Raw genomic sequence first — 23,334 nt, 5'->3', positions numbered from 1 at the left:
TAAACATATTTAAAATAAATACATTTAAATAAATACACTTTTCCTATATCTTCTCAGAGAGACTCAGCTCACTTAATGCTTTAGTATAGAAAAGTAGAGTAGAATGTTTTTTTTAAATGGCAGGGGAGAATTGGTTTCACTAAGTGTGCTTATTTTTGAAAATGTATTGTATGTCTACTGTCTGCTGCATGGATTTCAGATGCTTCCTATTCAAGTTGAGAGCAAATTTAAACTTAGTGGAATGAACCTGGATGTATAAGAGTGAGATGAAACACAGATGAAATATGTGTGTAAATGTTTTCCTGTTATTTATAACCTTCTCTTCTGTTTTCCAACTATAGATTGCAACCAAATGAAAGAATCCCATGGCTATATTACGCAAAAGTAAGCCTTTCTGGGGTGGGGTGGGGAGTTAATTTAACTAATTAGGAGCTAAATTACACTTTACAATGTATCTAGCATTAGAACCTGAAATCTCTTCGTGTTCCAGATACAGTATGATTCCTTTCGGGCTAAGCAGTCATATTAAGGTACAAGTGGAAGCCTGTGTTTCCTTCTGGATGAGCAATCACAGAATATGTGAAAAGCTCTTGGCTGTGACAATCTGACATTTCCAGCACTTAAGGCCTTCCCTTTTCTAATGACAGGCCAACTGTACTGTATCGTTTGGCCCATATCAGAACTGAAACCTGCATCTAGTGAAGAATCATCAACAACAAAGCATTTCGCAGGGGTGAACGAACAGTTGGCAGAGACAAATGCTGAGGAGCAGGAACTTAATATGATTTAATATTCTTCTTGATCTATGCAATACTTTACAAATGTAATTAAATCAGTTACCATAGTAAAAATAATCAAAATCCATTAAAAGCATCCAACTTAAAAAAAAAAATGAAAATTACAACTGTGAATAGAGAAGTGCTTCACATCCTTTAAGCCCCAACCAATCAGTTGCCAAAAGGGCTATCTAAATTAGAAGGGTTTTGTGTGCCAGAGGAAGGGTGTCAGAGAGGTGACTGAACTAGCCTCTTTTGGCAGGGAAGTCCATAGTCTCGAAGTGGTCCCCTAAAAGAGCATTTTGTATCCTCACCGAACAGGGCTCAGAAGTTGGAAAGATCAAGGCCTTCTCCTGTAGATTTGGAAGCTCAGGCAAACTTGTATGGGAGACTACAACCTTTCAGGACTTAAGTCCCATTTACCTCATGAGACTTGAAACTGAATAAATAACAGAACTGATCCAAAACATTTTGCTACTGGAGGCAAAATAATAAATAGTGTCCCCTTCCACCAGGTTACACTGGCATCTGAGGCAGAATAGCCTACAAGCAATTCTCCCTAGGAGTGTTTGTATTGCATTTCTAGAAATACAAGAAAAACAGTTACTTCTTACAGTTAGTGTCTCACTTCAAGTAATAATGCAAAAATCCACCTTAATGAATATGCTTAACCATATGCCATTCACTGCATACAATATTGGTTACTGACCAGCTGTCTCTTCTGTTTCAGTTAACCAAATCCTACTGTTTCTTCTCGTTTTCACCCTCTGTATCATCCTGTACAATAAAGTTCACAAGATGCCATCCGCCATTTTGAAGACTGAGCCAGGTAAGCACCAGCTGTCAGAATCTATTTTTATTTTTGCATTACTCAGGCCAAATACTTTCTGTTTGTAATGGGACATAAGCAGGAACCTGGATTCTGAGTTTCTAATGCTTTGCTTCTGTGCCTTTTCACCCTTTTCAGTCTTTGCTGAAAGGCAGTGCTTCAGGTTTATCAGCTGTTTACATATAGTGATGCTCACACGTGGTGTAAAAAAGAACGGGGGGGAATATAAAACATAAGGAAATATGTCAACATGTGAGTAATGTCTAAGGATGTGAATATCTGTCACTTCTTGTTGAATTTTTTAGAATCCCACTGGTGTTCGTGTTCTGCCTCTGTTCTGCATTCCTCCCACTCGAGACAGAAATGTGTGCTTATTGTGGCATATATTGTTTCTAACAGACCCTTTTATGTATGCTGTTTTCTCATTGACTAAAGCATGCTTAGGCACTCTTCAACTGTATGCAGTTTTTGTTGAGTACTTTTTAAAAATGTATACGTGGCTTCATGCACATTTTTTGTTCACCTGAATATATTGAAACCATTTGAAATGTATGGATTTCCAAGGCAAGATGTACTTTGTCTTGGAAACTGCAGACCTATAATTTTTCTATAGAAAAGTGGATCTAACCAGTTTCTTTCCCACCACGAGCAATATCATAAACAAATACGGCAACAGGAACACCACATATGTAGAAGAAATGAGACCCTCAGTAGGAGATGCCTGAGAAGTCAAGTTAGACTGAGGCACAAATGGCATTATCTTTAAACTGGATTCTCTCCCCAGTCCCAGTATTCATTTAGAAATCTCCATAAGATGCTAGATAAAATAGAACTAAATTAATGGTGTTTCTCTTTGTTCATTTCATTAGTTGATCTGGAGAACCCAGAGGACATGGAAGAAGAGATTCCTGTGGTGATATGTGCTGCTGCAGGCAGAATGGGTGCAGCAATAGCAGCGATAAACAGCATTTATAGTAACACTGATTCTAATGTCTTATTCTATGTAGTGGGGTTAAAACATGGCATTCCACATATCAGGTAAATATAAAATGATGAAATTGTTTCAGTTATTTAGGGCACGATCATGTATTTGAGATGCACCAGCTGAGGGGGACATAAGTATTGGTGAGGGATCCACTGCCTTGGTGGAATGTGAGCATTACTGCTGCCAGAACACACCTGAAAGCCTGGTACAATAGCTAAACTGCAGAGAGTCTTGGCCAGCTGCAGCAGAGCCGAAGAGATGAGAATGAAGGGATAGAGGAAGAGGTAGAAGAACGAATCATCCTGTGATCCTGTTTAAATAGTCAAGAAGAAATGTGATTCCTGTAATTCAGTTTCACACATTTGCCTATGATCGTATGCTGCAAAATAATGCCCAACACTTAATGTGCTCATGGACTAAATTAAGCAAGAGGCAGAATCGTCAGACAGCTGCTTCATCTTCCAACCAGCATGGCATCTATGTGAAGGTTATGTTAGGATGCTGGATTGCTGAGACACTGTTAGGATGACAAAAGAACATCATTTGAAAATTTGAGAGAGCTTAGAAATTGTTCATAACAGTGTGTTTCAAAATCTCTCTCTCTCTCTCTCTGCCTTTTTCTTGTTTCATAGACTGTATGTTGGGCAACGTATTATGCAAACAAAGGTTATGAACAGTAGGTCCTGTGATGCGGCACCGTGGAAAGACCGAGTGGCAAATAGTGTATTCCAGTTTATACATCCTTGTTCTTTTTTTTTTTTTCATTTTTTCAGAAAGTGGATTGAAAATTCAAAACTGAAAGACATAAAGTTTAAAATTGTGGAATTCAACCCCATGGTGCTGAAAGGGAAAATCAGACCAGATGCAGCCCGTCCTGAGTTACTTCAGCCTGTGAGCATACAAACATTTCATTGGTTTATTTATTTCAATGATTTAGACACCATGGAGCTGTGAATTAAAACACTTCCTTTGTGAAATAAACACATAGTGGGGTCCATTTACATAAAAGACTTCTCACGCCCATTTATCTTTCTCAACAAAATTTAGTATTCTTGCATATTTATAAAGTAACAGTATCAAAACTTGAGCAGATAAATATAATTTGTTTGTAGTTGCTCAAGAAAAGATGTTTTCCAGAAGGGGAAATATTGACAAAAGCATTAATTTGAGTAAAGAAAGTAATTTGTGTCATGCTGAATTCTGTGATATGAAAATCTGGTATTAATCCTGCTGTATCCAATTGAATTGAATTGAATTGAATTCATGGTCATTGTACTTCCATACAATGAAATTAAATGCCATCTCCAGTACACATAATAATAAAACACACAAGAATCTCTCCTGTTAGAGGCAGTTTTTGTCCGGATGCAACCACTCTATTCTACATGTCGGTCCTCACTCTGGCAGAATTGCAGGTTGCAATTCAGAAATTATACTATATTGGCATATTTTTCAGTGTTAACAGCACACTTATAACCCAGTTGGAAGAAATGTGTTGTTTCTATAGGGTTGCCAGTTTGTAACCGGTAGACCAGTGGTTCTTAACCTTTTTGAAAGAAACGCCCCCTTGAGCCATTGAGGAAGTTATCATTGCCCCCCCTCCCCGCGGTGATGATATCTATCTATCTATCTATCTATCTATCTATCTATCTATCTATCTATCTATCTATCTATCTATCTATCTATCTATCTATCTATCTATCTATCTATCTATCTATCTGTCTATCTGTCTATCTGTCTATCTATCTATCTATCTATCTATCTATCTATCTATCTATTTATTTAAGACACTTAAATCCAACAAAATTCAATTCCAAGAAAATGAAATGCCCCCAAAAAGTAACATTTAATGATTTAGTTGCAAGCGAATTTTAAGACAGAAAAAGAAATATAAAAAAGCATAAAAACAAACCGCAATGCAGGAACTAAAAATTTCAAGACGAAAACTCTGAAACTAAATTAAGATTGGAGGTAAAATATATATTCATGCACATTGTAAAAAGGTTGCAGCCATCTTCACAGATTTGGCTTGCTCCAGTGCCCCCCTACGGCTCCCCTTCTGCTCCAGCGCCCCCCTGCCGCCCCTTTTCGTTCTACCGCCCCCCTGAAAAATGAAATCGCCCCCTGGGGGGCATTATCGCCCACGTTAAGAACCACTGCGGTAGACTATACACTGTGCTTTTAAATATTCTGATACAGCAGGAGATAGGACAGTCCTGTCTTCGTCTGAATGGTGATTTCCATGTTTTCTCTTTCCCTCTAGTCTGCTGCAACAAATAAAGTCTCTTGCAGCAATAGGAAGTTACTTTTCTGAACTATATCAGGGAACTTAAAAGATGCAATATAAATATTGAGGTTGCGATCTGGCAGTCTACTAAAGTGACATAAAAATTCCTACCCTTGAGTTCCTGTTTTAGGAATCATAGGATTTAGCTCAACTCTTCTTTTATTTTGAACTGAAAAGCAGCTAGAGATTACAGTTTTATCAAATATGTGTTTCTTCCATTGCTGAATATATAGGATTAGAGGTAACATGGTTTTCCGTTGGGCTTGAACCTAAGCTCTGCTGGGTTTTATAAATCAAACTAGCAGTATGTGTACATATACTTAAACTCTATGCATGTGCAGTAAGTACAGTATTGTTTTTTCTTTAATTGATTGAATGCTAAATATTCTAAACTATATCTTATTACAATACAACACTAACAATGTTTAATTTTCTACATTATTGACCCCCTTTAAATTCAACAGCTAAACTTTGTTCGATTTTACCTCCCCCTGCTTATCCATGAACATGAAAAAGTGATATATCTTGACGATGATATCATTGTTCAAGGTAAGTTGTCTGTCTATAAAATACTGCGCATAAGGTTAATCTTTTTTTAAATCAACATTTGCAGGTTTATTTACAATCACCACAAATAACATTGCTATTACTTTACTTTGTTGAGTGTCAGGATGTTTAAATTGACAGGAATCCCTGTACCTTGCAGGTTGCTGCACCCAAAGTTTGACTAATAAAATTGAACAGAATCCTCTGCATAGAACAGTGATACTTTTGGGGAGAAATGTGTTTGTTTGTTTTTCAGGTGACATCCAAGATCTATATGACACACAGTTAAACCGTGGCCATGCTGCAGCTTTTTCAGATGACTGTGACTTGCCTTCGACTCATGAAATGGTTAGAAGTGTAGGAATGCAGGTATGAAGTCTTTGCAACACAAATATTCGGGATGCCTTTATCTAGGATTCCTACTATTTTTTTCTCTCTCTTCTTCACAATACTCTCAGCTAAGGCAGTACTGCAAGATGTGGTGGCTTAGTTTGCTGATATATCACTAGTATAGGAGGAGCTTAAAGTATTTTTAGGGCTCACAGGGTTGCTCTAATAGGAGCCTCAGTATCATTGTGGAATATTGCATTGCCAACCAGCTCCATACATCAGTATGCAAACTTCAGCAGCTACATATATGGCAGGCATTAATGGAGAGTCTTGCCCTACCTAATTACTTTGACATGGGTTTCCATCTTTTTTGCTTTGCATTGCCATTGACTGCCCAGCATGAAATGTCTTTTGGGTTTATTTTTCACATATATGGAATGGTCTTAAGACTTTAAAATCCAGCATAAATTCACAAGAGCAGCAGAAACTCTTGATTTCAGGTCATTGTTATACAGTATTAACATCTACTTTAGCAGAGTTTCAGATGACAAAATCTGGGAGCATCTTTATCTATACAGTGATGCCTTGCTAGACAGTTACCCCGGATGACAATTTTTTCGTTAGACATTGACTTTTTGCGATCACTCTAGCGAATCGCAAAACAGTGATTCCTACAGGGGGAATTTCGCTGGACAATGTTTGGTCCCTGCTTCGCAAACCGATTTTCGCTAGATGACAATTTTGACAGCTCCCTCCGTACTCGCAAAACAGGTGTTATCAGGACCTAAGCTTCTCAAGACAGCGATTTAAACAGCTGATCGGCGGTTCGCAAAGCGGCCTTCCTATGGCTGATCTTCGCTAGACAACGACGATTCTTCCCAATTGGAACACATTAAACAGGTTTCATTGCATTCCAATGGGGAAATGCTTTTCGCTAGACAATGATTTCACTAACCAGAGATTTCAGTGGAACGGATTATCATCGTCTAGCGAGGCACCACTGTATTTAGCAACCAATGCCGAAGGCTCAAGACAACAGAAGAGTTACTTTCTGGAGTCTCTTTCTGGAGCCTCTCTCTTGTGGATTTTGAATTACAGTACACACGTCAGTAAATTTTCCATGTCTGGAACCTGAGGCGAGCAAGTGCTGTCAGCCCAACTACTCAGTAGACAAAAGATGCCTGAATTAATAACATCTTAATAAGATGAATGAACTGGCTGGATAACTCATTGAGTTTGATAGAGGTTGGGAGTTCAATTCCCCTGGAAAAGAGCCACCCTCTGTGGCCTTGGGAAAGCTGCAGAGTCCCAGGGCGCCCCTAGAAAAAGGGAATGATAAACCACTTGTGAATATTCTACCTAGAAAACCCTGAAAAGGGTTGTGATAAGTTAGAATTGCCAGCATATTATTATTAGGATGAATAATTGTGTCTTTCTTCTCTCTAGAACACCTACATGGGATTTCTGGACTACCGAAAGCAAACAATCCGAGACCTTGGCATAAGTCCCAGCACCTGTACCTTTAATCCTGGTGTCATTGTTGCCAATATGACAGAATGGAGGCACCAGCGAATCACAAAGCAGTTAGAAAAATGGATGCAGAAAAATGTAGAGTAGGTAGAAACAGCTTTCTCTTTTGAATTATCCTGAACTAATAATATCTGAGCTGTATTTTATCTTGAGACTCTCTGTGGTGTAGTGGGTAGAGTGATGGACTAGCACTCAGGAGAGCTGTATTTGAATCCATGGAAGCTCACTGGGGCAGGGTGGAACTGGCAAAAACACTCCTTAAATATGTTGCTTACCTTGAAAGCCTTACTGGGGTAGTAGAAATGGTTTGTGACTTGATAGCACATAACACAGACATGCACACACGCACATATTTTACATTGCTTTGCTGTACTTGTGAAGTATATGTTCATTACATTAGCAGACTAACAAATGTAGTACAAACACTAGCTGGTACCTTGTTCAGTATTTACAGGTGCTGAGTTCTAATGGCAGGTTTCCCTGTAGTGCAATCAAGACAGTGTGTGGCCACTACCTCTTCAGATTGCCATAGCAGCTTCTGCAGTTGGAGCGCCATGCATGTAAATATTGAATAGGATAACATCAGTCAGTGAGAAATACACTGAGAATCTGAATAAATCCCTAATGGTGATACTAATAGCTTTCTGTGCAGAGTAGGTTGGTGTTACAGTGCTTGATTTTGCAAAGAGAGGCTTGTTGCTTTAAGATTTTTAAAAAGTGGTTCTAAGAGACTACCAGTTTTTGAGCCATCAAGTTGTCGGAATATCTGTTGTATGAAAGCAAGTGGAAGCAATTCCTATACTTTAGCAGCATCCTTTAGGAAATAAAATGCTTGAGCAGGGATCAAAATTCCAAATGTTCTTTTCCATTTCTCTCAATGAATCGTTCTATGTCTTGTTCTTTACTGCTTTCCCACCTTAAGTTATTCTGGGTGCTATTAAAAACACAAACAGAACATTTGACATTTGGGAAAAAAATATTTTTCAGAGAAAATCTGTATAGCAGCTCCCTTGCTGGAGGTGTGGCTACTTCGCCAATGCTCATTGTATTCCATGGAAAATATTCAGCAATTAATCCTCTGTGGCATATTCGGCATCTAGGTAAGTTTTATAGAAGTTAAATAATGCTGCAAAATATCCCCAAATGCCTGTTAGGATTATGTTGCATATAACCTTTTCCCTGCACATTATGAAACATTAGTGAATTAAACAATAGGCACATTTGTATAAAAGCGTATGTGCAAAGTAAAAATAAAAGCAGAAAAAAATTGCGTAAAGTTTATATTTGAGTCATCAACTAGACCTGAGCTTGCTTGCTAGCTGGTGTGTGGGTGCATAGTTTCACATTTTTGCTGTGGTACACTATTTAACACACACTCAGAAGTTGCATTTATGTATTACTGAAACCAGTATTTTCAGCTATGCATGTCCTACAAAGGGATGTAGGCAAATTAGCATTCACTGGATTGTGCTTTTGTAATTTTGTAAAACCAATGCTGCTTTTCACAGTAGGTCATAAAGACGTGTTTCCTAGCAATAGTTAATTAAAACCATGGAGCATGACTCACCCATAGGTAATCTGGCAATATAACTGGAAGTAAGTCTCACTGAATTAAGCAGGACTTAATATTGAGTATATATGCTCACACTGTGATGTAAATTTCAGTGGAAGAGTTAAGCAGGTGCTTGGGGTGGGCTGGATTCCATCATAATTGATTGCTCTGCAAAAAGGGTGAGTAGTTTTCAATCCAGGACTCTACAAAATCAACTTTACTTTTTGACTTATACAGGATGGAGTCCTGATGCCAGGTATTCAGAGCATTTTCTTCAGGAGGCCAAGTTACTTCACTGGAGTGGAAGATACAAGCCTTGGGATTACCCTAGTGTCCACACTGACCTATGGGAAAAGTGGTTTGTTCCTGACCCTTCAGGGACTTTTAAACTGATTCGTCCTAATAGCTGATGTCATTTCCATTGTGCAAAGTATACAGTATCTTTCTTGTGATGTGGTTGGTCACCTTTGTTGTATAGAGAGCTAAACTGCATGAGAACAGTGCAAATCACCAAAGGTGTTCATGGGACGTCTCAGAATGAAACCTAATGAAGAGTACAGTGAGGCTGTGATGAAGTATGCAGAGTTCAGAAAAGCTTCAGTTTGAAGTCTTGCAATGAAGACTACCATGTTTAGGGAAGGTTACTCATACAAAACATGGATTTCCTTTTTCAGCTGTGCTCTGTAAATACATATTGTTTTGACTGAGCGAACATTTGTAACATTTTTAAAACAAAAGGTTTTGTTAAGTACATTTTCTGTAGTCAATAAAAAACTAAAACTCAGATTAAACATCAACTCTTTTATTCATTTCAAATAAGTTATCAGTTTTTTTTCCCAACAGCACAAATCATTTATTATTAAGACTTTTAAATAATGCTACAGTTAAGCACCAGCAGATAACGGCAACAATTCCATTCTGTTGCAAGAAACTGGCATGGCAGGAGTATTAAGTACAATTTCAAAGCACCATGTTTGAGAATAGACATGTATTCACATATCATTAACCTTCTGCTGTGCATTTTATTTCTAATGGATAGCTCAGAGAGTTGCAGCACCTAGAGTTTGATTCCCCACAGTGCCAGAAGAACAGTCAGCTTGTGTGAGCCTCAGACAAACTGCCAGGTCCTAGAGTGCCACTAGAAGGAGAAACTGGTAAACCACTTCTGATCACTTTATACCTAAAAAAAAAATCCTGCCATATCAACCAACTGGATGGCACATAATATTATTCAAAACAAGATCTTCCCTTTTCACATTTTCAATGGTTACTACTGGGCTAGCTAACACAGTAGTTACTAGCTATAGTAATAGTTTCCTTAAAAATATCATTTCAGGTCCCTGATGCAAGGCACTTCAAGCACTTGCAAGAAAATATTCATGTAAACAGTGATGCATTAAAAAAAACCTAAGGCTGTGATCCTGAAAATATTTGCTAAGGAGTCCATACCACATATGCAGGCTTCTGCTGCAAGTGAATAATTTAACAGATTCTTGACCTTTTTAATGAACAGTTTCAACAGAGATTGACATGATCAGAATATACATCTTATTCTCAACTTTTGAAAAAGAGGATCTGAGCACTGAAGCACACAATTTTGGAATAACCATAACTCTTTTACTAAGCAGTAAGTTAGAACATTCTTATAATGTTCCAAAGCTGCTAAAAGGATATGAATCTATTGCAAATGTGTTGACTCAACCTAGCGCTAACATACAAGGGATTTTTAAATAAGCCAGGCAACTTGGGATGCAGATTAATAATGATTTCAACTACATATACATTATTGAGACACAGTCCCTGTACAGAATTCAAGTATCCTTACAGCATGATTGAACGACTATCAAAACTGGCTGAACCCCCTTATTGCTTTTTCTTTTAAGTCATTCCCCACTCTTGTAACAAAAGGGGTAGGGGTAGAAGGAAGCAAAATATTTCAAGGTAACTGTTCCTGATATTAGCTGACCTTAGAACGAAAATGAGAAAGATCCATTTATATTACAGATTCAGCATCTGTAGGCAAAAGATTTTAATAAAAATGGATTAATGGGCCCTTATGGACTTCTAGCCGTTTTTTGCCAAGCCACAGAGAACGCTACAGCATGTGGGAGTCCACATATACTTTTTATTTCCCGAGTGTGCTGCTGTACTGCCTCTATGAGAGTCGACATTTGGGGAGAGAAAGACAGTGCAAGTTCTATTGAAGTTGCACCTGGAATGCAAGCAGATCACATGTCCAAGCCTTGAGGAAATGTTTCAGAAATTATTAACTAATCAGTTTCCTTGTGCATTCGTCTGGCTTCCTTACACTTAATATTCCTTTTAAAATGACTGCTATTCTCATCAGCAAGATGCATTATACTATTTCTCCTATGGTCAAGCAAGACTCGTAATTAAAATCTGATAACATTTTTTTTCCTTCCAGCAATGTTATTCCTACAGGTCTGTGTGCCTAAAGAATCAGACTTGCAGACTAAGCCAGTGTTACATCCTGAAGACCATCCACAAAACAAATCAAGATAACAAGGATGATATAGAGGTGGTAAAATCCCATGATAGGACAGGTATATTTTATCATTTAAAGGAGCTGCTTTTAAACATAAGCTGAGCATGTCATAGAGCCTGACCCCTGGAAAAGGAAAAATATTTAGTTTTGGTGGTTCTCCAATCTAGTCTAAATTCTCCAACAGCAATAAATGCTTCAGTTCCTAAGATTATGCTACATGTTGTTTACCTATTACTGAAAGAGTTACAGAATTAGCAGAAGGGAATGAACAAAATAGTATTTCAAAGGCCAAGGAGACAAGCACTGAGGACTGATGTGACATGGATGCATCAGAAACTGGGACTCTGGTGCAGGAACCTGGAAATAAGAGGGAAAATAACATGGAAGCAGACGGAGGGAATGACACCTGGTTCCAAATGTCTCTATACCAATACAATGAGCAAGCAAAACAAACAAGGAGAGCTCCAACAGTTAACACAGGAAGACAAATATGAATTAATAAGCATCACTGAACTTGCTGGGATGAGACATACGACTGGAATGTAGTGAATAAAGGCTGTAACTTATTCCAAATGAAGATACTGAACATGAAGGGAGAAGCATTTTATCTAAAAATCATGTACAACTGTGTAAAATGTCTGCTAGCAGCTAGATGATGCAATGGTTAGTGGATTTATAGCAGACATGTTCAGACAGTGATTGTTAATGGCACTTTGTCAAAGAAGTGAGAAATGGTTGCCACAGAGTTCCATCCTAAGCCTAATGTTGTCTAATATCTTAATTAACAAATTGAGGTAGGGCATTGAGGGAATGCTGTTCAAAACTGAGGCTAAAAGAAATCTTGGGAGGAGTGGCTAATATGTGAGAAAACAGACTCAGGATTCACAACCATCATAACAGATGGGAGAACGGGGCCAAAACAAGCACAATGCGTCTCAACAGAGAAAAATATAAATTCCTATATTTAGGCAGGGCAAATCATATGCAAAACAAGATGAGTGACAACTTGTTGGTCTCCAGGGTGTCTTAGTAGACTACAAGCTTAACATGAATCAACAGTGTGACACAGTAGCAAAAAAGCAAATGCAGTATTTTCTAGATCAAGGGAAGTAATAGTACCAATGTGTTCTGCTTAGGGCACACCTCAGCTGGTATACTGTGCCTAGTTCTGGGAACAAAGGTTTAAGAAGGATATTGACAGCTGGAATATGTCCAGAGAAGGGCGACGAGATGCTAATAGGTATGTAAATCATGCTCTATGAGAAATGTATGCTGGAGCTGGGTACATTTAGTCTGGGGAAGTGAACAATTGAGAAGGAATATTGTAGGTATCTTCAAATATTTGAAGGGCTGGCACTGTCATGCCCCACCTTATTAAGTTGTTTTTGAGGGAGAGGGATCTTGTGAAGCTAGAAGAGAGTGATGTAGAAGAAGTTATGGGAGCAAAACACTTCAAAGAGAAACCTTCAAGGATGAAGAGGGCAGGAAAGATGTCCACGGGAGAGAAAGAGGTTGAAGAAAAAGGCTCAGCATCTCAAGGTTCCCTGGTTGCTAATTAGAAACAGCCGGACATCAAGGAGGAGCTAGCAGAGAACTATTGCTTCTGGACCGGCTGACAGCAGAGCCTTTGTGGGAGATGATGTCTAAGTTCACTTCTGCTTGTCAGGAGTTCTTGAACATCTGTTGAAATGGCTGACCGTGACTGTGCCTCTACCTGATCACTATTGTGAAAGTGACTGACTTACTGGACTAGGCCAGTGGTTCCCAAGCTTTTTTGAGTCACAAGCCCCTTTTATAAATAGCCGTGTAACCTATGACCTCCCATGTTTGCATAAAAAGGCATTTTTAAATGGGGTAAAGTCATCTCTTCTTAGGAAGTAGAGCCTTCCTTCTCCCTCCAGAGGGCCTGTTTTTCATATATACCTACAGAAACTAACTAATATCTCACTCTTAAAGGTAAAGGAAGAAATTATTTAACAAAGACTACAACACACATAAAGTGACCCACAACCCCCCCAGAAAACATTCTGTGACCCCCTTGGGGGTCATGACCCCCAGATTGGGAAAGACTGGACTAGACCCTGCACCACAGCCTGTCCCTACCTTCCTGCACTTGAAAAAGGACCAGCTTAGATTATGCTGCTTATTAACCACCACAGTCATGTGGAAGATGGAGCAAGCTTGTCTTCTGTTGCTTCAGTCATTCCACCCCTCTGATATGAATTAAGGGGCACAGTCACTAATGTTGTCTAATATCTTAATTAACAAATTGAGGTAGGGCATTGAGGGAATGCTGTTCAAAACGGAGGCTAAAAGAAATCTTGGGAGGAGTGGCTAATATTTGAGAAAACAGACTCAGGATTCACAACCATTGTAACAGATGGGAGAACGGGGCCAAAACAAGCACAATGCGTCTCAACAGAGAAAAATATAATTCCTATATTTAGGCAGGGCAAATCATATGCAAAACAAGATGAGTGACAACTGGATATGAATTAAGGATATGAATTAAGGGGCACAGTCCCTGCAAAAGAACTGCTTTTGAGCTTAATTAGTAATCATGTGCTTCAGCCCAAATCATTCTCAGTCAGAAAGATCACACATTAAATTCGCAGTAATCAACTCATGTACATCAATGCATGCATAAACCAGGTCTGCTTCTTGGGGGGGGGGGACGGGACCCCCTTAAAACTATTTTCTAGGGGGGTCCCCTAGAAAGCAGCTGTCTCTCACACAATAGGTAAAACTGAACATCTACTGCTCTGTAAGGACCATACTGGACAGTAACTTGTTCTGTCATCCTCCAGCAAGAATACTATACTTCAAACCAACTTTTCCTCCCTTCATGTGTAGCAAACCACATACAAAATATCCCAGCACATGAAGGTCTGGAAGAGAAATATAAATTCACATATTATGTTGCAAAATACAGATTTAAAACAAACAAAAGTGGGTTGTCGCAAATGAGGAGTCCATTTCCTAAAATTACACCTATGAAAGAGTTTAAATAGAAAAGTTTCCCAGAAAAAGAAAAATGAAATCTTTTATTTTAAAAATCATTTCTTGAAAGTGACCTAATTCATAGATCTAAATCTAAAAACACAAATGGTTATCAAAAAGAGAGAAAAAAAGGAAAATGCTCTTAAAATGCTTCAGTTGGGGAACTGAGGTACCATTCTTTACGAACACATTTTTTTAAAAAACGACAGCACTTAGGTTGACTTAAAACATGGATCTTAAGCATTGTTTCCTTCCTCTTGTGGTCTAGAGTTGCTGAACTCTGGAATCTGGTCAGTGAAAGACTGTGCCATCCATTGTCCATTTGGGACTTCTCCAAAAGATAGGCCACTGCCGTACTCTGTGCTGGTTGCTGTATTTAAAAAAAAAAAGAGTACAATCATTCGAGTAATATTATTTTTTATTCACACAGGGCTCTAGGACGGTTTAGGGAGAAAAACATTATCTCTGAAATATTCCAGTTACATGTTTTCACCCTGTGAGGTAGGAGATTCACCTACAACCATGAAGAGATTTTTTTACTCCTTCCTAAGGCCTTTTGGATTTTGACATAGGATCATAAAACTGCACCCAAAGGGAAGCAATCCTTCTACATTAAGAAGCATAGATTAAAAATAAAAGGAAACAAAAAAAATCCTCCATACCCTACCTGCTCCATTTGAAGAGAAGTTACACTGTTCACTATCGATGGCTGTTTTCTCACCATAAGTTCCTCCATAGGCTGCTTCATAACCTGGATCATATTTTTCTTCTTTAACAGCCATCTTCTTAGCCTCCTCTGGATTTAAAAAAAAATCAAGCTATGTCTCTTTCTATTGCATGAACTTACAAAGAGTTTTCCAAGAGAACAATACATTTGGACTATTAGGAGATGATTCAGTTATACCCCGAATCTTTGAATTCATTAGCAAAATAATTTCCAAAGTACTTTTAATTTGGTACTTGTTCTTTCAATAAGTGTTGCAAGAACCTAACGGAGTCTTGCAATAAATTTTTCCTCTATTCACAATCAAAATTCATATTCACTGCAGTTTTTCAGTTCATGGCAGTGACCAATTATAGACTTATTTTAGTTATGTGTTGCTAGATATTTTGAGCACAGAGATTTTTACTTTACATACTGTACCTTGTGCAAGCTGTAAGTCAAATGTGTACTGAACTTCTTGAACCTCTGTGTTTTGTGTGATACCCTTCAGTTGATCCCTGAGATCTTTGAGCTTTATGTAGTAATGAACTTTATCTTGTGCACGAGGAAACTGAGCACATCTTGCACTTGATGACGGCATAACATAGCAAAGCTATATAGAAAAATTAATGAAACAGCAAGCAATGTTAAATCAGAAGTTACAAGTTGATGAACATTTTAAAGCACTGATTCTATTTGTTTCAAAATGTCTAAAATCTCAGTCACAATTAGTACAACCTCAAATGCCAGGTTAATAACTATAGTGCTAAATGAATATCCTGTAAATATAAATAAGAGGGTGCATTTTAAAGAAAAAGATAATCGCATTTTAATAAGTGCGTATTACAAATGAGAAGATCTTGTGCTTGTATTCCTAAACATGACAGGAACTTACTGTTTCTGTGTCTGGGACTTTATGTGGCTGTAGTCCAAATTCAAGCTTTTTAACTTTCACTCCAAAAACCTCTTTACTAAAAATATCATAAATACCTACAGTGAAATCAGAGATCAATACATTAGTCACAATACAAGACCAATGGAATCAAAATAAAGAAGTTGATGGAGTAAAAACTCACATTTCCCATTAAAAACTGCTATTTTAGGTTGATACTTCTGCAATTTCTGAACCAGAATGCGTCCTCCTTCCCGAAACTCTTTGCTGAAAGAGACACAAATAAAAATAGGACCGCAACTAACAGAGATCTACTTTATGATATTCGAATGTTACTATACCTGGAAAGATCCTTGCTACCTGGTGTTGTCCTTTCCACCATGTTTGTAAATCCAATTCCATACTTATGTGGCAAAGTGTGGTCATCCATATGATTCAACTGCTCATCACTTAACCCAGACATAAAAAGACACTTCCCTATGGACCATAAAATACATTTTTGGAAACATACACATCACAAATTGCAATGTCTGATAAAACTATAAAATATGATGGGCGTTATCATATGGGTTTTATTTGTAGTTAACATTCTATCACTTCCATGGTGACCAATACTTTAAAAACAAATGGCTATTAGCTCTTTCATTCTATGTTGTGATGTACAGTTTGCCACATAATTTGCTGTAGATATTCATGTAAGGAGGTTGCACAGTCCTTATCCTATCCTGTTGTCTATCTCTGCTTGGCATTCCACTTTTTGGAATGAGTGCTAATTTATACCACCTTACCGGCTCGCTATTTCATCTATGTAACTGTCCACTACGTCTCTTCCATCAGAAGCCAAATCCTGGTCACAATCCTATCACAAAAACAGCCCCATTGTGGACACTTCTAAAATCTGAAAAATCTAGATTAGTGTTGATATTCTTGAATGCCAAAAGAGCATCACAGAAGGTACTTACAGAAGTGGTTTCCAGGCCCTGGATAATGATGGCCTTTATAGGCTGCCATTAAGCCAGGGTTTATTCCAATCTAGAAAAAAGGAAACATCAGTAATGTCATAATTTATGTTTATAAACTATATTTCTATTCATAGGCCTCTTGAAGATAATGAAAATCAACAACAACAACAAAACAACAACAACAATAATAAAAAATATGCTGTCAAGTCAATTCTGTGTTACAGAGACCCTTTTCCAGGGTTTACTAGGACAGAGTACTCAGAAGTTGTTCATAATTTCTTCTTCCAGGGGCACTCTGAGACAGTGCCTCTCAGTACTTATTATTCAGATTTTATTTTATTATATCATTGTAACAGAATAAAATGAAATCTGAATGATTAATAAAATGAGACATTACAAAAGGAATACAAAGTGCATAACACACAGTGCCATAGCCCTCTGAGTTGCTGGAACAGGCTTACTGTGGCATACACAAACTTCCATGAACTAGTCATTAGATGCATGACGTGCTGTCCTCAGCTGGCACATTTGTATATTGGCAGGAATCCTATTGATGTAACTTATGCCATGCAAGCTGGACCATTTAAATTAATTGAAAGTTTCCTATCCCCACCCCTCTGATTCTGAGGCTCCTTTGGGCTCTAATTTGTGCTGTGGGAAACCTCTGGAAGCCTTGGGATTCTGGGAGGTGGCCTTAAACAGTCAGACATTGATGCTGGAGTGCCACCAGCAGTCCCAATCCCAGTGGCAGTGACTTCCCACTATTAAATGCTCCTCCAGCCCAACATGAGGCTCTCAAAGACTTCCTCAGAACAAAAGTAAGCCCCAGGTAACTTTGGAGCCTGAAAGGGACAGGTTGATTAATGTAAATATCCCCATCACTGGATAACGTTATCAAGGTTGCACAGCATAAAGCCATGCAAGAGGATTTCAACCAATGTGTGCATAGGTGCACCTATATGTACATGCACTCTCACATTGGATAATGTGTGAGAGTGCATATACATATATGTACACACACACTTGAGGGAGGAAATGTTAAACTGGGATTTGAAAAGGCTGTGAAATGCAGGAGGAAAGAGAACGTTTGTGACAAGATGCACAGGAAAGCAGAGTATCCCTGCTGCAACGAAAGAACATCCACCCGCGGGCATTTTTTCAGGAGGCTGCTACCTGAAATGTTTGAAAATGTTATTTTATAAATGTAAGATTCTTGCATTTGACTTACAATGACAATATCCAAATTGAAGGTTAGTATATCAGGAAGAGTTTTGGTCAATAATTCAGCTTCAGATACACCATTAAACCGATCTACTTTCCTTTTGACTTTGAAGGAATCTGTAATTTTCTCCTGTTTTCCTTTTGACTTGGCAACTTTCGCTGCGGGTTTTTTGGGTTCAGATTTACTTTTTCTTTTCCTCCCTTTAACAGGTGCTAAAAGACAAAAGGACAGTACTTTCTATAGCATAGTTTCTAATGGTAATGGTATAAGAAGCCTTAAACAGTGTTGGTATGAAACATAAATTAAATTTAAACTTCTAAATGAACCTACACCTATCAGCTATATACTTTCCAATGACAGCCTTGGAGACTGGGAGACTGTTTGCCAACTTCACATCTTGCCACTGTGTTTGTTATGCTAAAAGAGGGCAATATTTTTTTAGTACAATTGAGTTGGACCACTTTTCTTTCAATATTTACTCTTCGACAACTTCACCACTGACAGCTATAAGCTCACTTTTAAAAAGACCTGCAATTTAATATCTAGGTATAGACTATTGACAAGATTACCAAAAATATTATGAAAAATATCTCCATGCTATAACCAGGCCATGTGAATTTCTCTCATTTTTGCAACAAATCTCATTAAATATTATTCAGACCTCTGCAACACCCCAAGATATTAACCCAAAGTAGCTCAAAAATTTGACAACCCACCATTTTTAATATAGCTGTAAAGTATTCAGATGTGGTCCAGTGTATAACCACTAACAAATAAAACAGTCCCCCAAACCCCTATGGGATTTCTTTCTAGACTACCAAACCCAAAGACCTGTCAAAAAGTGCACAAGGAAAATAAAAGGTTCAAATACATTTACTTAACTATGTTCCACGTAGTTCAATGTAATATACTACTGTAATGTAAGCAGGAACCTCAAGTAGGTTACCTGAAGCAATGCCTGCATCATATAATCCTATCTGAGTTTAAAGTCAGCCAGGGAAGCCCTTCTGAGAGTGCCATAATTGGTGAAAGTTAAAAACTCTGTAAATGATCAGAGGACTTCCTTGGCAATAGTATTCCAGCTGTGGAACACTTTCTTCCTGGAGCAATAGCTGTTTCTTGCATTCTACATTTTTGAGTGCCAGTTAAGGTTCTTTCTTAGAGGGACAGGATATAATTTTTTAAAAAAATAACATGGCCAGGAACTAATAGAAGATTCTACATGAATGGATCCAGATGTCCTTCCCCACCCAGAGCTGGCAAATAGATACACCCCTTGTCTATTCATCTCTAGTCTGCCCCACCATGTGAAATTCTGCATTAAATGGTTTCTGTGTCCTCGATTCTGAAGATGGTGGAAATTGCATGGGTGGTGGAAGAACCTCTCTTTAACTTCCCTTCCTCCCACCAATAAGACTCACTAAGAGCTCATAGTTACAGTTTTTAAAAGGAATGGCTGCCTTGACAATCTGAGACCACAATATTACATTATAGTGTGGACAGACTATATGAATTGCTCCTGTGAAAACTCTGAACTTTGCTATAGAACTATGATGTTAAAAACATACTCTTTTAAAAAAAAGTCTATACTAATGGTTGTTGTCAAACATTAGAAAATAATATACAAGCTCAAGCCACAGGCATCTATGCATGTTTTTCTGACCAAACATCTTCCAATTTCTTGTAAGAATTAACCTAGAAAGACTGTAGCAACTCCATCTCCAAGACTGAAACTATCCCACTATTTTCAGAAATTTCCCAAATAAATTTATTCATGCATTCATTCATTACTTATTGTGTTTGAAGGGCAAAAATTAAGATACCTGGAACAGGTTCCTGAACGGGGTTTGCATCCAAAATTCCTTGAAGAACCTCCTGATCATTCATCATCTCCATGTCTGGAGTTGCCGTCATCATTTGATGGAAAGGAAAAGGATAAAATGCTGGCTGAAGAGGAGTGTAGTATCTTTTTTGGGGGGGAAATAAAGTAAAAAATATTGCCCACTCAAACCATATCATCTGGACAAAATTCTCATGGTTATTTTACATGTTGCTTGTTTGTTTACTATCAAATTTCTAAAAGGGTTGCCTCCCAAAATCCTTTTTCAATTAAGTGAATTGTAATGTTACATTTATTGTTCATACTACTTGTGAAAACAAGATGCAACATCAGTTAGTCTGGAGAGCAAATGATGGACAAGCCAATAAGTTCTAACAAAGCATATAGTGGTTCAGGCACTCAACAAGGAAAATCCTGCAGAGAGAGTGTCTTGGTAGATGGAAGATAATGAAACACTGGATATTTACCAAGAAAGTGCATTCTGAAATGTGCAAGAGGAAGAATCTACACAGAATGAGTTTCATCCATCCTCAGTAAAGAGGCAGGGAGTCACATAGCCAAAATACTAATTTTATTTATTTATTTATTTATTTATTCAATTTCTACCCCGCCCCTCTAGACAACGTCTACTCGGCTCCCTAAGAGCCCTCCTCTATGTTCTGGTCTACAGCCAAGATCCAGATTATAGCGAAGAAAATAAACACAAAGAAATAAAGGCAAAAAAAGAGAGAAGTAATTACATCAGCAGATCCATCAGAGAAATAATGCCTGGAGAATGTGGCTTCCAAAGCCAGCATCCACCGTTTGGTGTTTAGCAATTTTACAGAATCAAATAAATGTGGAGGCAGGATGTGCCATCAAGTATAATGGTCTTGGAAACTTTGTCACAAGATAATGCCTTGATTCACTGTGCTAGGATGACCCTAGAAACCTACTGCCCTCCCAAATTAAACTAACTAACTAAATAAGCTGGATGATGACACACAAACAAGGTAAACCAGAGAAAGTACTTAAGTTCCAGAATGGGTGTGCTGGGAAATTTTATCATAGTCACACTTAAAGGTAAAGGTTCCCCTTGACATTTAGTCCAGTCGTGTTTGACTCTAGGGCACGGTGCTCATCCCAATCTCAAAACCGTAGAGTCAGCATTTGTCCGTAGATAGTTTCCGTGGTCATGTGGCCAGTGCGACAAGACATGGAACGCCATTACCTTCCACTGAGGTGGCACCTATTTATCTACTTGCATTTACATGCTTCCGAACTGCTAGGTTGGCAGGAGCTGAGACAAGCGATGGGATCTTACGCTGGCTGGTCTTCTGACCTTGCAGCACAGAAGCTTCTGTGGTTTAACCCGCAGCGCCACCACGTCTCAATATAGTCATAGTTAAAGAAGATCTATTTGAATCAATGGAACTTTCAAAGGTGTTGACTCACCAAATTTCCTACTAGTTCAACGGGCCTATTCTAATACAATTTATAATGCCAAGCAACAGGATTTTGGACAGCATATGTCATGACCTGTGAGGCTTTGCTTTCAAAACTCCATTGTGAAGGTTTTCAGAAATTCTGAAAAATAAACTCACAGGCCTTGCTCTAATACTACATCAGTAGTACATATAAATACCAGAGGCTAATCAATGTTTAATCAATGGTATATATATTTATGTCATGTGTGTGTCATGGTCATGTTATAACTACAGAGCTGGAAGGGACTCCATGGATCATCGAGTCCTACCCCTGTCAAGAGGGGCACAGTGGGGAATCCAACTCCCAGTCTCTGGCTCCCCAGCCAAAAACCTGAGCTATGTATCCAGCCAGTGGTTTAGGTGTGTGTACACAGACACACAAGGGACGTGGCGGCCCTGCAAGCTAAACCGCAGAAGCCCGTGCTGCAGGGTCAGAAGACCAAGCAGTCGTAAGATCTGCTTGGAGTGAGCTCCCGTTGCTTGTCCCAGCTCCCGCCAACCTAGTGGTTCGAAAGCATGCAAATGCGAGCAGATAAATAGGGACCACTTTGGTGGGAAGGTAACAGCGTTCCGTGTCTAAGTCGCACTGGCCATGTGACCATGGAAGATTGTCTTCGGACAAAGCGCTGGCTCTATGGCTTGGAAACGGGGATGAGCACGGCCTCCTAGAGTCGAACATGACTGGACAAAAATTGTCAAGCTGAGTGGCTGAGCTGCAGCTCAAGGCCCGGGTCTTAGTCGGCTTAGGTGTTTCTGTATGAATGTGTGTACACACACACACACATATTGTGTTAATTATGGACATATAACTATATGTAAATGTAAGAACACACACACAAAATTATATATATAGACACACACATATACATATGTACATATATATTCTCTATGCATTTGTTTACTTACATATTTATATAGCAATAATTAACACTCTCACTCACTCTGTATACACACACACACAGAGTCCATATATGTACAAACACATGCATACAGACATGTACATGCGTGTGTGTGTACACACATTCATAGAGAAACACCTAAGCCGACTAAGACCCCGGCCTTGAGCTGCAGCTCAGCCACTCTATTGTGCTCGGAAAAGCATCACTAAAGCGCTCTGTCTCTCTCTCTCACTCACGCTCACACACAAACAGAGAGAAGAGAGCAGGAGGCCCAGCGGCTCCGCGTCTTCCTCCGCCGGCCTCCGAGCGCCGTATTCCAGCCCCGTCTCGGCCCACCATCCTCTCCACCTCCGCCAATACCTGGTGCCCGGCTCTTCGGCCTCCATAGCCGCCGTTTCCGCCAAGCCGGGCGCCCCCGCTCTGCCAAGTCCGGGAAGGAAGCGGCCGCCTGACCGCCCGTCCCACCACTCCACTCCAGCCCCGCCCCGTCCCCCCCCCCGCGCGACCCCCGCCTCCCTCCCCTCGGTACCTTCTCCAGCCTCGCTCGCGCCACGCCAGAGCCGGTTGGCCAGCCCATAGAGAGAGGAAAAAGAATAGAGTGACGCGCCGCGGAAACTTCCGGTTGCAAAAGCGCCTTTCGATCTTTTTTAACACATATGATAGCATATCATACCATTTTAAAAAGACAAATATTATCCTGTCACGCGAAAAGTTTTTTGCAGGAAGCATGTGAAACTCTTACCATGCAGATCGTTGGACCTTAAACTCCCCTATTTTCTCTCAGCAGTCATTTCTGCAGCAAGCTGAGAGACCGAGAGAGAGAGAGAGAGAAAAGATTCGACGGTCAACCCGGAAATCCCTCATCCTGGGAAAGTCATGCTCCTCTTCAGCGTCTGGGACCGCGAAAAGCACGTGAGTAAAAGCAGCCGATCCTGATGGGTGGCTGCCCAAAGAGGAAAGAATGGACTCGAAAAGACGAGTTGGGGGAAAAAAGAAGAGAATTTGAAGA

General features: G+C 39.1%; 2 protein-coding genes across 6 annotated transcripts in view; one reads left to right on the top strand and one right to left on the bottom strand.

Moving 5' to 3' along the window:
* GLT8D2 (glycosyltransferase 8 domain containing 2) overlaps positions 1 to 9,626 on the top strand; it is a 15,367-nt gene extending 5,741 nt beyond the window's left edge. The window contains exons 2-10 of the mRNA XM_020804404.3: positions 342 to 384; positions 1,507 to 1,605; positions 2,475 to 2,643; positions 3,364 to 3,481; positions 5,342 to 5,426; positions 5,680 to 5,792; positions 7,200 to 7,366; positions 8,271 to 8,383; positions 9,073 to 9,626. Coding sequence (XP_020660063.2) covers positions 366 to 384; positions 1,507 to 1,605; positions 2,475 to 2,643; positions 3,364 to 3,481; positions 5,342 to 5,426; positions 5,680 to 5,792; positions 7,200 to 7,366; positions 8,271 to 8,383; positions 9,073 to 9,245 — 1,056 coding nt within the window. The 5' untranslated portion in view covers positions 342 to 365 and the 3' untranslated portion in view covers positions 9,246 to 9,626. The remainder of the gene's footprint in view (positions 1 to 341; positions 385 to 1,506; positions 1,606 to 2,474; positions 2,644 to 3,363; positions 3,482 to 5,341; positions 5,427 to 5,679; positions 5,793 to 7,199; positions 7,367 to 8,270; positions 8,384 to 9,072) is intronic.
* TDG (thymine DNA glycosylase) lies at positions 9,622 to 23,334 on the bottom strand. Of its 5 annotated transcripts, none has more exons than XM_073000011.2 (10): positions 23,068 to 23,334; positions 19,944 to 20,086; positions 18,127 to 18,332; positions 16,899 to 16,968; positions 16,278 to 16,413; positions 16,121 to 16,203; positions 15,940 to 16,034; positions 15,486 to 15,657; positions 15,009 to 15,137; positions 9,622 to 14,711 (listed from the first exon to the last, which is right to left on the bottom strand). In XM_073000011.2, exons 2-10 carry the CDS (start codon positions 20,035 to 20,037, stop codon positions 14,578 to 14,580), a joined length of 1,119 nt encoding a protein of 372 aa, XP_072856112.1. In that variant the 5' UTR covers positions 20,038 to 20,086; positions 23,068 to 23,334; the 3' UTR covers positions 9,622 to 14,577. The 5 variants fall into 5 exon arrangements, with proteins under 5 accessions (XP_072856112.1, XP_072856110.2, XP_072856114.1 ...); XM_073000009.2 differs by lacking the exon at positions 23,068 to 23,334 and adding an exon at positions 22,855 to 22,996; XM_073000013.2 differs by lacking the exon at positions 23,068 to 23,334 and adding an exon at positions 22,855 to 22,901 and having other exon boundaries at positions 19,944 to 20,018.

This window comes from Pogona vitticeps, chromosome 5, assembly GCF_051106095.1.
Source record: "Pogona vitticeps strain Pit_001003342236 chromosome 5, PviZW2.1, whole genome shotgun sequence".
Classification (NCBI taxonomy): Eukaryota; Metazoa; Chordata; class Lepidosauria; order Squamata; family Agamidae; genus Pogona; species Pogona vitticeps.
The sequence above is the reverse complement of the archived record's forward strand: the minus strand, read 5'-3'. Positions and strand labels throughout refer to the sequence as shown.